The 15,219-nt window shown below is 57.7% G+C and overlaps 1 protein-coding gene across 1 annotated transcript; it reads right to left on the bottom strand.

The window, feature by feature from the left end:
* Positions 1–9,905: 9,905 nt before the first annotated feature.
* PIM1 (Pim-1 proto-oncogene, serine/threonine kinase) lies at positions 9,906–13,822 on the bottom strand (the record flags this gene model as incomplete). The annotated part of the gene is made up of 5 exons (XM_080710955.1): positions 9,906–10,063; positions 11,677–11,853; positions 12,688–13,054; positions 13,507–13,557; positions 13,637–13,822. The coding sequence occupies 5 exons, from the start codon at positions 13,820–13,822 to the stop codon at positions 9,906–9,908; spliced, it is 939 nt and encodes a 312-aa protein (XP_080567081.1).
* Between the last annotated feature and the right edge of the window lie 1,397 nt (positions 13,823–15,219).

The following is a 15,219-nucleotide window of genomic DNA, read 5'->3' as shown; positions in this document are numbered from 1 at the left end:
GGCGTGCTCGAGGCGGGGACGGAGGGCGCACGGGCGGATGCTGGGCGAGCGTGCACACGCCCTGCCGGGGCGCTAACCATGTGATGTTTTGTGCTCACTGAAGCTTCTCTTACCGTCTCTCTTCCTTTGTGGTGCTAGGTATTGAGCCCAGGGGCACTCCACCTCTGAGCTACACACACACACACACACACACACACACACACACACACACAATAAAGTAGGCTGTTGAGATCGTCTCAGTAAGTGGCTGAGGCTGTCCTCGAGCCTGTGATCCACCGGTCTCAGCCTCCCAAGTATCGGGATTACAGGTATGCAACACCACACCTGGCAAAAACTGCTGTTTTCTTTATTTTATTTTAATTTTGTGTATGTGGTACTGGGGATTGAACCCAGGGGTATCCTACCTCGGAGCTACACCCTCAGTCCTATTTTATCATTTTTTCCAAACAGGGTCTCACTGAGTTGCAGCGGCCGGTCGTGGACTGCGGCCTTCCTGTCTCAGCTCCCGGCCCTGGGGTCACAGGTGTGCACATCACACCTGGCCTCAAACACTGCTGTTCTAGAGCAAGGCCTCCAAGTGCTGCGAGCCGGTAGGCTACTACCGCTAGTCCATGGATTAAGTCCTCCTGGAGCCAGGAGGGTCACAGGTTCAAAGACAGCCTCGGCAACTTAGGGAGATCCAGAAGAAGGAGAAGGAGGAGAAGAAGAAAGGGTTGGGGGTGTAGCTGGGAGATAAAATGCCCCTGTACCCCCCAAAAAGTGAAGATGCAGAACAGTTCCCCAGGTGACCACAGGGTGGCGGTCGGCGATAAGTTTCCGCTTAGCACCCGTCTAAGCAGACCTCCGCAGGGTGGGAAACTTGAGGTTCCCCAGCTGATGAACGGAGACTCCCAGTGTGTTTCTGCTCTAGTCTCAAGGGTGTGTGTTTGGGGGCTGTGGCTTGTTATTTTTATAGTTATTTATTTATTTATTTTTGGTGGTACTGGGGTGGAACCCAGAGACTTTCTACCTCCGGGCTATACTCCCAGACCTTTCTTATATTTTATTTGGAAACAGAGTCTCACTAAGTTGCTGAGAGCCTCACTCAGTAGTTGAGGCTGGCTTCGAACCTGTGCGATCCTCCTGTCTCAGCCTCCCAAGCGCGGGGATTACAAGCGTGCGCCACCACACCCGGCATGACTTGTTAGTAAAAAAAAAAAAAAAACAGCTGGTTGTGGTGGCGCACGCTTGTAATCCCCGCGCTTGGGAGGCTGAGACAGGAGGATCGCACAGGTTCGAAGCCAGCCTCAGCTACTGAGTGAGGCTCTCAGCAACTTAGTGAGACTCTGTTTCCAAATAAAGTATAAAATAGGGCTGGGAGTGTAGCCCGGAGGTAGAAAGCCCCTGGGTTCCATCCCTAGGGCCGCAAATAAATAAAACGGTAAGGAGACTTCTGGGTTCTGACCCCCTGTCCTTGTCGGGTAGGAGTGGAGAGGTGGGGTGGGGATTGGAGACCTGTGTGTTGAAAAGGCAAAGAAGTCAGTGTGATGGGGTGCCCGGCAATCCCAGCACTTGGGAGGCTGAAACAGGAGGATCACAGGTTCAAAGACAGCCTCAGCAACTTAGACTCTCAACAACCTAGCAAGATCCTCTTTTGAAATAAGAATAAAAAGGGGCTGAGGGTGTGGAATGGCCCTGGGTTCGACCCCCAGGACCACAGGCAGGCACAGAGAGCTATACAGGCAGGAAAAGGCCTCAGACAGAGGCGATCTCAGCTTTCCCCTCCTCTTCCCCGGCTCCTTCCCCTGGTGCCAGCCACACCTCCTTCCCCAGGGTGAGGCCAGCCTTCCTAGCGGGCAGGGGTCCCTGCTCAGTGTGGGCCCCGCCCCCTTGCTCCCCACAATCTGTCTAGCCTCACAGACCCCAGGCGGGCGCCAGGCAGCCCCCAGGGTGCCAGGGCTCTAGGGTCACGTGGGCCCTGCCTGGCAAGTGCCGCAGGAAGCTCTGGGGGCGCAGGACAGGCCCCCACTGGGGGCGGGCGGGGCGCCAGGGCGGTCTTCCTGGAGGAGGACAGCTTTATCTTCTTTGGTGTGTGTACTACTAGGGACTGAACTCAGGGGCCTTCTACCTCCAAGCTACACCCCCAGCCCTATTTTAGTTATTTCAAAACGGGGTCTCGCTAAGTTGCTGAAAGCCTCACTAAGTAGCTGAGGCTGGCTCAAACCTGCAATCCTCCTGTCTCAGCCTCCCAAGAACTGGGATTACAAGTGTGGACGCCATGGCCATCTGAGGAGGACAGCTTCCGGAGGAGACCTGGGGGACAGTGTGGGCCCCGAGCCGGCGAGGACAGAAGGGGAAGGTGCCGGCGAGGGGTGGCAGGGGCTGTGTGCAGGGACGCAGCGGAGGGAGCTTCCCCAGAGAAGACGGGGTCTCCCCTGTTCCCACGCCCGGGGGTTTCTAAAGCCTCCTCAGGCTGCTCCTGGCCTCTCTCACTTCTGGAGACCCCGCGTAGATGTGGCGGGGCCCTGGCCGGGGAAGCCCTCTCCTCCCCTCCCTGGCCCTGGCGACTGCTCTGTGTGCGCACCCCAGCTGCAAGGTCTCCCCCCTCTACACCCCAGCTCCAAGGTCTCCCCCCTATGCAGTGCTGGGGTTGAAAGCTACATGCTCAGCCCTTTTTAAAACTCTGAGACAGGGTCTCGTCAAGTTCCCAGGCTGACCTGACACGGGGTCCTCCTGCCTCTGCCTCCTGAGACACTGGGATGACAGGTGTGTCCGTGGCCCAGCACACCTCGTTTCTCTTTCCCTTCCTCACCCATTCATCAAGACACACGGCTCCGCCGGGCTCGGCGGTGTGCGCTTGTAATCCCAGCACTTGGGAGGCTGAGACGGGAGGTTACAGGCTTGAGGCCAGCCTCAGCAACATAGCAAGACTCAGAAACCTAGCCAGACGGTTTCAAAACAAACAAACAACCAAAAAGAAAGTGTGTGGGGGGGGGCAGGCAAGGGGTTTATGGGACGCGTGGGCATGAGGGCCCCCGGCCGCCCTAACACGCTAAGGGGCAGCCAGCCGTGGGGTGCCTCCCCCTGTGGCCCGTCTCCTCCCTGGCCGGGGAAGCCCGCTCCTCGCACAGGCGCCTGGGGTGGGGAGCAGGGCACTGGCCAAGCCAGGCCTCCACCCGGCCCGGGACCAAAACAAAGAAAAAAAGAAAAGGGCTGGGATCTATCTGGGGGCAACCCCACTGGGTTAAAGACCCCCATAAAGTGGGGGTGGGAGGGAGGCTGATTGCCAAGGCCAGACTCCAGGGTCTGTGGCTGCCGAACTGCCAGTGTTTGTATTTTTAGCGGGAAGTACTCCTGCATGCCACCTACAATTTATACCTGGAGCCTGGTTTTTTTATCCTTAATTTATTTTTATTATTATTTTTGCAGTCCTGGGGATGGAACCCAGGGACATTCTACCTCTGAGCTACACCCCCAGCCCTATTTTTTATTCTTTATTTTGAAACAGGGTCTCACTGAGTTACTGAGGCTCTCTAAGTAGCAGAGACTGGCCTTGAACCTGCGATCCTCCAGTCTCAGCCTCCCAAGTGCACCATGCCTGGCTTTGCCGCAGTGCTGTGTTCGCAAGGGTTGAGTCCTATCTCCACCTCCTCTGTGTTAAATTGGCACTTAAGGGTCTTGAGGGGTGCCTGGCAGCCCCCTCTTTGAACTGTGGTACCCCAGGGAAGACCTGCTGGGTTTCCAACACGTGGCACACCACACTCGGAGACAGGGCCGCTCCCAAGCTCGGGGACGCGCTCCCTTCACCCGTCCCTGAACCCCTGGAATCATTCACCTGCCTGACTGAGCCGCTGCCCTGGGACCCGGGGCTAGGCCTCTGGTGGCCTCATTAAATTACCATGCTCTCGACTGCAGACGCCAACATAAAGGTTTGGCCAGAAAAGAAAGAAGAATTGATACTACCCCATCTGTGTGTGTGTGTGTGTGTGTGTGTGTGTGTGGTACTGGACTTAAACCCAGGGGCATTCTACCTCCGAGCTACACCCCCAGCCCTTTTAAGTCTTTATTTTGAAACAAGGCCTCACTGAGTGGCTGAGTCTGTCTGAGAACCTGTGATCCTCCTGTCTCAGCCTCCTGAATGCTGGGATAACAAGCGCGTGCCACCAAGCCCAGCTCAAGTATACATTTTATTTTATTTTTTTATTTAGGTACTGGGGATGGAACCCAGGGGTATTCTACCTCCGAGTGACACCCCCAGCCCTATTTTTTTTATTCTCTTTATTTTGAAACAGGGTCTCACTGAGTTGTAAAGAGCCTCGCTGCGTAGCTGAGGCTGGCTGTGAACTGTGATCCTTTCTCCGCCTCCCAAGTGCTGGGATCGCAAGCGTGCGGCACCTCGCGCTTTCCACGGCCTTCCTGTGAGATTATCCATCGGGCTGCGGCTCCTCCCCCGGGCGGATATAAATAAACGCGAGAGCTACTTCTCACAACCACGTCAAGCCGGGAGCTGTGTCACGCAAGGGGGCGGCGGGGGCCGACACCCCGCCACGGCGTGACGAAGCCACACAAGACACCGTGCATTTTAAAATCACTAACTTCAAGGGGGAAAAGGCTTTTTTGGGTAAAATATTAAAAGTTTCTTAGGAACCGAGCCCGGCAGGGCACACACGTGATCCCAGCTACATGAGAGCCTGAGATAGGATCTCAAGCCCCGGGCCAGCCTGGGGAACTCCGGGAGACCCTGTCTCAAAATATTTTTATTTTTAAGAAAGGCCATAGCCGGGCGTGGTGGCGCACGCCTGTAATCCCAGCATTCGGGAGGCTGAGACCAGAGGATCACGGTTCACAGCCAGCCTCAGCTACTTAGTGAGGCCCTCTGCAACTCAGTGAGACCCTGTTTCTGAATAAAGTATAAAAATAGGTCTGGGAGTATAGCCCGGAGGTAGAAAGCCCCTGGGTTCCACGCCTAGTACCGCCAAAAAAAAAAAGCACATTAAGTTACCAAAAATATAAGCTCTGTTCTACAAATGTATATATGTATTTATAGTCTGGGTGTGCTAAAAGCACTTCTCTCTAGAGTGGTAAACTTGTACCATACAACTTTAATTCACGTTCTACCATTATTTAAAAAAACAAAACCATGAATCAGCAGGCATAGTGGCACACGCTGCAGACCCAGTGAGGCAGGAGGCTGAGGCAGTGCTCATCAGAAGGTCAAGGCCAGCCTCAGGGATGTAGCAGGACCCTGTCTGAAAATTTTTAAAAAAAGCCCGACGTGTTGGCGCACACCTGTAATCCCAGTACCTCGGAGGTTGAGACAGGAGGATCGCATGTTTGAGGACGGCCGCACAAGTACTGAGACTCTCATCACCCTAGCAAGGATGAGAACTCAGGGTCGTTCTACCTCCAAGTTACACCCAGCCCTATTTTTGTTCTTTATTTTGAAACAAGGTCTCCCTGAGTTGATCTGGCTAAATTGCTGAGGCTGGCCTTGAGCCTGCACCCAGGATCCTCCCTCCCTGTTTCAGCCTCCCAAATCCTGATATTACGGGGCTGGGGGTGGAGCTCAGAGGTAAAACGTCCCTGGGTTCAATCCTCAATCCTAAAAAATAAAGAGAACGCTGAGCCTGAAGTGCAGGAGAGCGCGTGCTTCCCGGGGAGGCCACGCAGACACACGGGGTCGCGGTGAACGTCCGGCGCTCCGGGGCTGTGATAAGATGCTCTCACAGCCAGCCCTGCTCACACTGCACCCGGGTCCCCATCAAGGCAGCCCCGGGCCTCACATGAACTGGGAAGAGGAATAGAAATAAAGTCCTCGGGCCGGCCGGGAGTTCTCCTGCTTTCTGCACTCCCCCGCGCCAGCGCCAGCGGCCACCTCGCTCTCTGCGAGGGAGCTCCGGGGCTGGGCCGGAAGCTGGGGTGAGGCCGTATCTGCTGCCCTAGGTCCTCTGTGGTGAGGGTTTCCAAGAACCAGCAGACAGTTAAAGGAGCTGAGCAATATTTACAAGAAATGGGGCCCTGCCCCCCCGCCCGGCCTCGGCGCCTTCCCCCCATTTAGACCTCCCCTCCACCCCTCAACTTAGTGAGACCATTTTAAAATAAAGAATAAAAAATAGAGCCAGGTGTGGTGGCGCACACTTGTAATTCCAGCATTCAGGAGGCTGAGACAGGAGGATCGTGGTTCGCAGACAGCTTCAGCTACTTAGTGAGGCCCTCCGCAACTCAGTGAGACCCTTTCAAATAAAGAATTAAAAAAAAAAATAGGGCAGGGGGTGTAGCTTGGAAGTAGAGTGCCTCTGGGTTCCATCCCCAGACCCACCAAAAAATAAAAAAAAGAATAAAAAATAGGGCAGGGGTGTAGCTTGGAGGTAGAATGCCCCTGGGTTCCATCCTCAGTACCACAAAAATAAATAAATAAATACATAAATAAATAAATACAAATAAACATAGTGAGTAGAGTGGACTGTGGGCCCACTGCTTCCTGGGCGGGAGGCTGAGGGTCCCCACCTGTGAAGTGGGGTACACAGTAGCGGCTCTCTCGGAGAGCGCTGTGAGGGTACAGACGCAGCGCGGGCCGGAGCTCTGAAGAGGCTGAGACAGGAGGGTCACAGGCTCCAGGCCAGCCTCGGCAGCTCAGCACGGCCTCGACTTGGTGAGACTTAGTTTTCCAAATAAAAAAACAGAACTGGGTTGGAGCTCATAGGTAGGAATGCTCCTGGGTTCCATCTCCAGTACCATGAAAAAAAGTTCATTCATGGAAAACATGCCAGTGCTGAGCACACAGTCGCACCAGGTGCCACCGATGTCTCTAAGGAGCTACAACTCCCGCCTGCCGCGCGCCCTGGAAGGCAGCTTCCATCCCCCTTCTGACTCCAGGTTTCTAAGCCTCGCCCTGCCCTCCAGAATAATCTCAATTCTGGGGAGAGGCCTCCTCTGAAACCTGTCTTTATATTCTCAGAATTCAGACTTTGTAACACCCCATCCGCCTGCGCGATTAGCCCGAGCAGGTGGGAATCCACTCCGATAAGGCCCCCACAAGGCCCAGCCTCCCTGCCTCCGCTCTCCCCTGAAAACCCTTCACACCCAAGCCTGAGGAGGTAGGGCTTTTTAGTTGGGGCTGCCCTTGAAGAAACCTAACTCCTTCCTACCAACTTAAAATGTCAAACTGAGGCCGGGCGTGGTGGTACACGCTTGTCATCCCCGCGCTTGGGAGGCTGACACAGGAGGATCGCACGGGTTCTAAGCCAGTCTCAGCTACTTAGTGAGGCCCTGTTTACAAAAAATATATATAAAAAGGTCTGGGAGTATAGCCTGGAGGTAGAAAGCCTCTGGGTTCCACCCCCAGTACCACAAAAAAATAAAAATATAAATAAATTAAATAAATTAAAAAAAATAAAATGTCAAACTAAGGCCGGAAGCCGCTAGAGCCTGTGGTCCTAGGGAGGCTGAGATGGGAGGATCAAGGCCAGCCAAAACCTGGACAGCAAATTAGCAGCACCCTTTATTGGCATGGTGGTGTTCGGCAGTAATCCCAGCGAGGAGAGGGTGAGACCAGAGGATCGCAGGTCTGAGGCCAGTCTCAGCAACGCAGCGAGGACCTAGCATCTTAGTGAGATCCTATTTAAAAATAAATGACAGGTGTGGTGGCGCACGCTTGTAATCCCAGATCGCACAGGTTCGAAGCCAGCCTCAGCTACTTAGTGAGGCTCTCACAACTTAGTGAGACCCCGTTTCCAAATAAAGTATAAAAAGGTCTGGGAGTGTAGCCCAGAGGTAGAAAAGCCCCAGGTTTCCACCCCAGTACCACACACAAAAAAAAAAAGAAAAAGAAGCAACATTTACTAATACTTCGAGTATAAACTGAAGAACAGGGCTCCGGCGGGGGCTCAGAACACACCCTGATCACGCATGCTAAGCCGACTCCGGGCTCTACCAACCAGCCTGTTACTCTAATAGACAAGGGCCCAGGAGGCAGATTCCTGCAGAGAAACCCGGGACTGGATACTGGCCCCCAGGAGCCAGCAGCGGGATCAGGGGCGGGGCTGGCATTTCACCAGCACACACCAGTCCCCGCCCACCTCGCCAACGCGGAGCCCTCACTGAGGGTGCGACGATGCAAACGAGCCGGGCCAATCCCAGTACTGAGACAGGAGGGTCGCAGGTTCAAAGCCAGCCTCAGACTTAGTGAGACCGTTTCCAAGTAAAATAGGGCTGCGGATGTAGCTCAGATAGGTAGAATACCCCTGGGCTCAATTCCCAGCACCACACCCCGAAGCTTGTGGGCAGCCCACGCCCGTAATCCCGGGACTTGGGAGGCTGAGCCAGGGTCACAGGTTCAAAGGCCAGCCTTGGCAGCTTGGCGTCTCAGCAACTGACACTTTGCAAATAAAAAAGGAAATTGGCCTCCACGACTCAGTGAGACCGGATTCAAAACAGAATAAAAAATAGGGCAGGGGGTGTAGTTCGGAGGTTGAATGCCCCTGGGTTCCATCCCCAGGACCACAGACATAAACAAATAAGTAAAATAAAATAAAATTGGGCTGGGGGTGTAGCTCAGCGGAAGACCATCTCTGGGTTTAAGTTCCCAGAACCAAAAAAAGAAGAAAAAAAAAAAAGACACAGCTCAAAGCCCTGGGTCCAGGACCCACTCATGGAAAAAAAAATTATTTTCTGAGGCCTCAGGGTAAATCTTATCCACACAACCCTGGCCCCAGCCCTCGGCCCCACACGTGCTTCCGTGAACCTCGCACTCTCACTGAAGGAAACCACGTTCACGCCGTTTCCTTTTCTCCACACAAGGCTGGCATGCAGTCGGCGCTCAGTGCGCATGCCTTCGCAGGCCTTCGCATGGACAACCACTGGACGCCACAGGTTAAGACAAAAGGTTTTTATTCAAAAAACGCCAAGTATAAAAAAAAAATAAGATCTCTTTTATTCCCCTGTACAGTATTTCACTCAGATAAAACCAGCAGGTTACAAATGCTTCTCGTAGGTCTATCCTATGTACACACGCCAGCGGCGGCCCGCCCGGCCCAAGCCCACGTGCAGAGCAAGCGGCGCAGCCCTCCCCGAAGGCCCCCAAGTCAGAGGAAAGAAAAAACCCAGAAGACAGAAAACAAACAAACAAAAAAAAAAAACAAAAAAATAAGACCCGGCGGTGGAAGCTCAGCGCAGGAACCAAATAAATAAATAAATAAATACATAACATCGACCTCCAGGTTAGAACGCGCATCTTTCAAAAAAAAAAAAAAAAAAAAAAACACCAAAACAGGTAAAATAACTTAAAGGCAGAAACAAGTTCTTTTCTTAAAAATTAGATCAGCTACAATCCTTTTGTATACGACCGTGCCGACTGTACACGTTTACAGCGCTTCCGTCCGTGACTTGCATTGCGTGTGCTTGTGTTGAGGTCGTGGCTTAGAAAGAGTTCAGTAAAAACCAAAAGGGAAGGCGGGTTCTCTGGGGAGGTTTTACTGGGGCGGAAGGGCAGGCGGCCGGCGATCGGCCCCGCTGCCCTCCCATGGCACCTTTCGTGGGAAAGAGGGGGTCGGGAGGAAGAGGGGTGCCGAACCCGGGCCGATTCTAGAAGCAGCAGGTGTAAGAGGCAAGTTCAAGTATCTCCCAGCGCAGCCGGAGTCCCCACAAAGGCACTCAGAGTCGGGGGGCGACAGGGACTGACCCAGCGCGAGTCCTCCCGTCCACCGTCGCCGGATGAGGGAGGTGTCGTGGCGGGGTCCTCCCCACCCCACCCCACCCGGGTCGCAGAGCCTGCAGGCCCGGGGCGGAGGCTGGGCGGGCCGGGGCCTGGAATGAGTTCTCGGTGGTGCTCCTGCATCAAGCACGTCCTGCTTGGCGACAGGATCACGGGGAATCGGAAGCTGCAGTCAGAAGCCCCGCGGTGGGGAGGGAGGCTGCCAGAAAGCCTGCTACTTGCTGGGCCCTGGGGACAGGCTGCGCAGGGGGATCTCGGCGGTCTCCTGGGGCAGGACGACGTCCTGCATCCAGGGGTGGCTCTGGATCTCCTCGAAGGACGGCCGATCGGACGGTCTCAGGGCCAAGCACCACCGGATGAGATGCTGACACTCTGTGGAGCGGGAGGCCTGAGCGTTAGGGGTGACTCAATCGCTTTCGCGATGCCGGGGGCGCTCAGGAGGCGCGCGGACCGCGCTGGCCAGGCAATGAACCCAGGCTAGAAGCCTTCGGTCGGCTTTCAGCTGAAAAAGCGGCTCCCCTATTAAACCTGTGGCTTTGAAACTTCAATAGCCGGGGCCTTTCCCACGACGCCCACTCATGAGAAATAGAAGGACGATGACGGGTTGTGATGAGACAGCGCCGATCACGGGAGGTGATCTAAGGCACCCACAGGACAGCACCCCGTGAGCTCATCGGGGTGCAGGACCAGCGAGCTACTGCCTCAGGGGAGGTGGCTAAAAGAGCTGGAGATACTTTATTCCCTGCCAAGACACCCAGGAATTCAGTTAGGGATCAGGCTAGTACTGCTAGTACTCCCCAAAATTTTCAGGGGCCAGAAATCATGCTACAGGAGTGTTTTCCTAGCACATAGAGCTAAGATCTAATGCCTAGCACGGGAAGAACACCCCCTTTCCAATAAACCAGATAGTTCTTTCTTTTCCTTTTTTTTTGAAACAGGTTCTCACTGAGTTGCAGAGGGCCTGTCTCACCCAAATGCTGGGATTACAAGCATGCGCCACCACACCTGGCCTCTATTTTATTTTATTTTTTGGTGGTACTGGGGTTCCTGGAAACCCTTCTACTTCCGGGCTACACTCCCAGACCTATTTTTATACTTTTTATTTGGAAACAGGGTCTCTTAAGACAGCGTGGCAGGCTTCGAACCTGCGCGATGCTCCTGTCTCTGCCTCCCAAGTGTGAGGATTACAAGCGTGCGCCACCATGCCCGCCCTTTTATTTTTTAATTTTATTTTTTTGTGGTACTGGGGGTGGAACCCAGAGGCTTTCTAACTCCGGGCTATACTCCCAGACCTTTTTTATATTTTATTTGGAAACAGGGTCTCACTAAGTTGCTGAGAGCCTCACTAAGCAGCTGAGGCTGACCTCGAACCTGTGTGAACCTCCTGTCTCAGCCTCCCAAGCGCGGGGATTACAAGCGTGCGCCACCACGCCCGGCTTCTATTTTATTTTTGAAACCGGGTTTCGCTGGGTTGCTGACTCTTGCTAAGTTGCCGAGGCTGCTCATGAACCTGGAACGGCATCTCAGCCTCCCGAGTACTGGGATTCAGGCGTGCACCACCGCGCCCACCTGGCTCGGCCCTGATGCTACCACAGGGCTTCCGTCTCGCCTGCCAAGGGAAGCGCACGTGGGTGTGATGCTGGCCCCACCTCGGTATAAACTAGTGGCCTCTTTTTTTTTTTTTGTGGTACCGGGGGTGGAACCCAGAGGCTTTCTACCTCCGGGCTATACTCCCAGACCTTTTTTTATATTTTATTTGGAAACAGAGTCTCACTAAGTTGCTGAGAGCCTCACTAAGTAGCTGAGGCTGGCCTCGAACCTGCGCGATCCTCCTGTCTCAGCCTCCCAAGCGGGGATTACGAGCATGCGCCACCACGCCCGGCGGCCTCTAATTCTAAGCCAAAGGCCATGGCTGACCATCCCCGGAGGGCCCAGAGCAGTGGTAGTTCCTGCTCCTCTTTGACCAGGGGCTTCCTGGAAGTTACCTGAAGAGACCCTCTGTCTGAAGAAGACTTGGCCCCTGACGATCTCTTCGTCGTGCTCAAACGGAATGTCCCCGCACACCATGTCATACAGCAAGATCCCCAGGGACCAGACAGCCGCCGACCTGCCGTGGTAGCGATGGTAGCGGATCCACTCTGGAGGGCTGTACACCCGGGTCCCTGCACCAGGGGAGAGACAAAGCTCGCTCTAGGCAAAAATAAGCCCCGAGACGCGGCTCACCAGCCCTCTTTTCAAAGACCCCCCCCCCCAGGAGCTGGACGAACTGCGTTCTCCCTCCTGGGCTAGGAGGCAAGCTGAGGAGCAGATTATGCCGCCTTCCCAACACCTACTCTCCCCACCTCTCCACCAGACACACTCTGGGCCCTTTACGAGCTCCTCCGCAGGGCAAACGGCCGGTGTGTGACAGGACCCGCAGAGGGCAGCCTGGGTTACCCCATCTGTCCAGGAGCCACAGCACAATCCTCATCTCGGGAGGCAGGCAAGCGTCCTGGCACAGCCCCCAAGTCAGCGAGCCCCACCCGGATACAGGGCAGGCGAGCGCCACACCCCGCCCTCCCCGCAGGGCAAGGTCCCCGGAGCTGCCGGGCAGGTTTCAAACCACGTGATTCCTGTTTACAAACTTTGGGTAGTAAAAAAAAAAAAAAAAAAAGGTCATCCCAGTGGTGCTCAGCAGGGGGCAGCAGAGACTTGAAGGGAGGGGGAAAAACGCCCAGGGAGGGCCCGCCGGCCATGAACTGTTAATACAAAAAGCGCGGCCCAGCCCAGCGTCCTCCCCGGGCGGACACACACGAGTCCGGAGGGCGAGGAGTCTGCGGGCCCCCCCGCAGCAAGACGGGCTCCCCTCCTCCCCAGGGCCGGCCGATCGCCAAGCCCGCCCCCCAGCCGCCCCGCCGCAGCACCCCGCCCCCACGCCCCCCGACCCGCCTGCAGCTCCGGCCGGGCCCCGGGCCGGCGGGGGCGGCGCGGCGACCCCTCCCGGGATGGCGGCTCACCGTCGAAGTCCGTGTAGGCCGCGTCCTTGAGCAGCGCGCCCGAGCCGAAGTCGATGAGCTTGAGCTCGCCGGAGCGCAGGTCCACCAGCACGTTCTCGTCCTTGATGTCGCGGTGCAGCACGCCGCGCGCGTGGCAGTGGCGCACGGCCGCCAGCACCTGCGCGAAGAAGCCGCGCGCCAGCGCCTCGGGCAGCGCGCCGCGCTCCGTGATGAAGTCGAACAGGTCCTGCGCCGGCTCGGGCCGCTCGAGCACCAGCACGAAGCCGCCGGGCCGCTCGAACCAGTCGAGCAGGCGGATGACGCCGCGGCAGCCCGCGCCCGCCTTGAGCAGCAGCACCACCTCCATGGGCGCGCGCGCGCCGCCGGGCTGCGGGGACGGGCGGGCGGTCAGCGGGGACGGGGTGGTCAGCGGGCGGGCAGCGGGGACGGGGTGGTCAGCGGGGACGGGCGGGCGGGCAGCGGGGACGGGCGGGCGGGCAGCGGGGACGGGGTGGTCAGCGGGGACGGGCGGGCGGGCAGCGGGGACGGGCGGGCGGGCAGCGGGGACGGGCGGGCGGGCAGCGGGGACGGGGTGGTCAGCGGGGACGGGCGGGCGGGCAGCGGGGACGGGCGGGCGGGCAGCGGGGACGGGGTGGTCAGCGGGGACGGGCGGGCGGGCAGCGGGGACGGGCGGGCGGTCAGCGGGCGGGGGCGGGCGGGCAGCGGGGACGGGGTGGTCAGCGGGGACGGGCGGGCAGCGGGCGGTCAGCGGGCGGGCAGCGGGGACGGGGTGGTCAGCGGGGACAGGGCGGGCAGCGCGGGCAGCGGGCGCCGACTCACCAGCTCGCCCCAGTCCGAGACGCGGTCCCGCTCCACGTGCTTGATGGCCACCTGCGGGGCGGAGCGCGTCAGCCCGCCGCCCCCCGCCCGCCGCCCGCCGCCCCCCGCCCGCCCGCCGGCCGCCACTCACCGGCAGGTTGTCGGCGACGCGGACGCCCGAGTACACCGAGCCGAAGCCGCCGCTGCCCAGCAGCGGGCCCAGCCGGTACTGCGCCTCCAGCGGCTCGGGGTCCTTGGCCGCGGGCGCCGGCGCGTGCAGGTCGCCGCAGGGCGCGGCGCGCAGGTGGGCGAGCGGGCCCATCTTGGACAGCAGCATCCTGCGGGCGGCGGGCGGCGGGCGGCGGGACCGGGCTGGCGCGGCCGCCCGACTGCTCGGCCTGCTCGCCGCGCGGCCGCAGCGACGCCCGGCTGCCGCCCGCCGGGAGCGCGGGGCGGGGCGGGGCGGGGCCTGCCGGAAGGCGGCGGGGCGGGGCCTCGCGGACACGCCCCGGGCGCCGCCGGCCAACCCGGGCGCGGCTCATCTGCATAGCGCGGCGCGCCCCGCCCCGCCCCGCCCTCGCGGTCAGAATGGCGTGACGCCGCCACGACGTGGCGGGAAGGAAAAGGCGCCAAAGCGGCGGGGGAGGGGCGGCGCGCCGCCGGGAGGAACGATGGGGCGGGGCGGCGCGATTCAAACCCAAACAATAACAAAGCCATCAAAGGCCGCGCCGCGCTCGGCTCGCGGGGGCCGCGCGGCTCCGGAGGAGACCGGCGACGGGGGCGGTGCGCCCACCCGCGTCCGCGCCCTGCGGGCGGGGACAGGACGGCCAGCCGCAGGGCCGGGCCCACGCGGGACCGCGCCGAGACGCGGCCATCCCGGCGCTCGGGCGGCCCAGCAGGATGGCGGGCTCCAGGCCGCCTCTGCGACCCTCAGGACCCCATCTCACTTGTTTATTACTCATTCGTTATTTATTTTGCAATGCTGGGGATGGAACCCAGGGGCATTCTAGCTCGGAGTCACACCCCCTGCCCTATTTTTCGTTCTTTATTTGGAAACAGGGTCTCACTGAGTTGCAGAGGGCCTCACGACCTCCTGTCTCAGCCTCCCGAGGGCTGAGATGACAAGCGTGCGCCACCACGCCTGGCTTATGAGACCCTGTTTCAAAACAAAAAAACTAAAATAAGTTTGGGGGTATAGGCTAGCGGTAGAAGACCCCCGGGTTCAATCCGTAGTACCACAAAAATAAGAAAAAGAGTCGTCCAGTCCATCCTGGGAGCAGCTTCTGTAGTCCCACATGTTTACAAATAATTTTATTTTTATTTTTTGGTGGTACTGGGGATGGAACCCAGGGGCCTCCTACCTCCGGGATACACTCCCAGACCTATTTTATATTTTACTTGGAAACAGGGTCTCTTAGGCCAGCTGAGGCTGGCTTCAAGCCTGTGCGATCCTCCTCCCAAGCGCGGGGATTACAAGCGTGCCCACCACGCCCGGTTTGCAGATAATTTTAAAAGGGAGGTCTGCACACAATTTACTGTAAACTACATCTCCAGCCCTATTTTATTTTTTTATTTCGAAGCAGGGCTTCACTAAGTTAGACTGTCCTTGAAACCGCAGTCCTCCTGTGTCAGCCTTCGAGTATTGGGATTACAAGAACGCGCCACCACGCCCGGTCACACGGTTTATTAGAGTACTTCTGAGTCCAGTCAGTGTGCTTACTACAAAGGATTACA

This window comes from Muscardinus avellanarius, assembly GCF_963383645.1.
Source record: "Muscardinus avellanarius genome assembly, chromosome: 14".
Classification (NCBI taxonomy): Eukaryota; Metazoa; Chordata; class Mammalia; order Rodentia; family Gliridae; genus Muscardinus; species Muscardinus avellanarius.
Note: the sequence above shows the minus strand (reverse complement) of the source record. Positions and strands in the feature narration are given on the sequence as shown.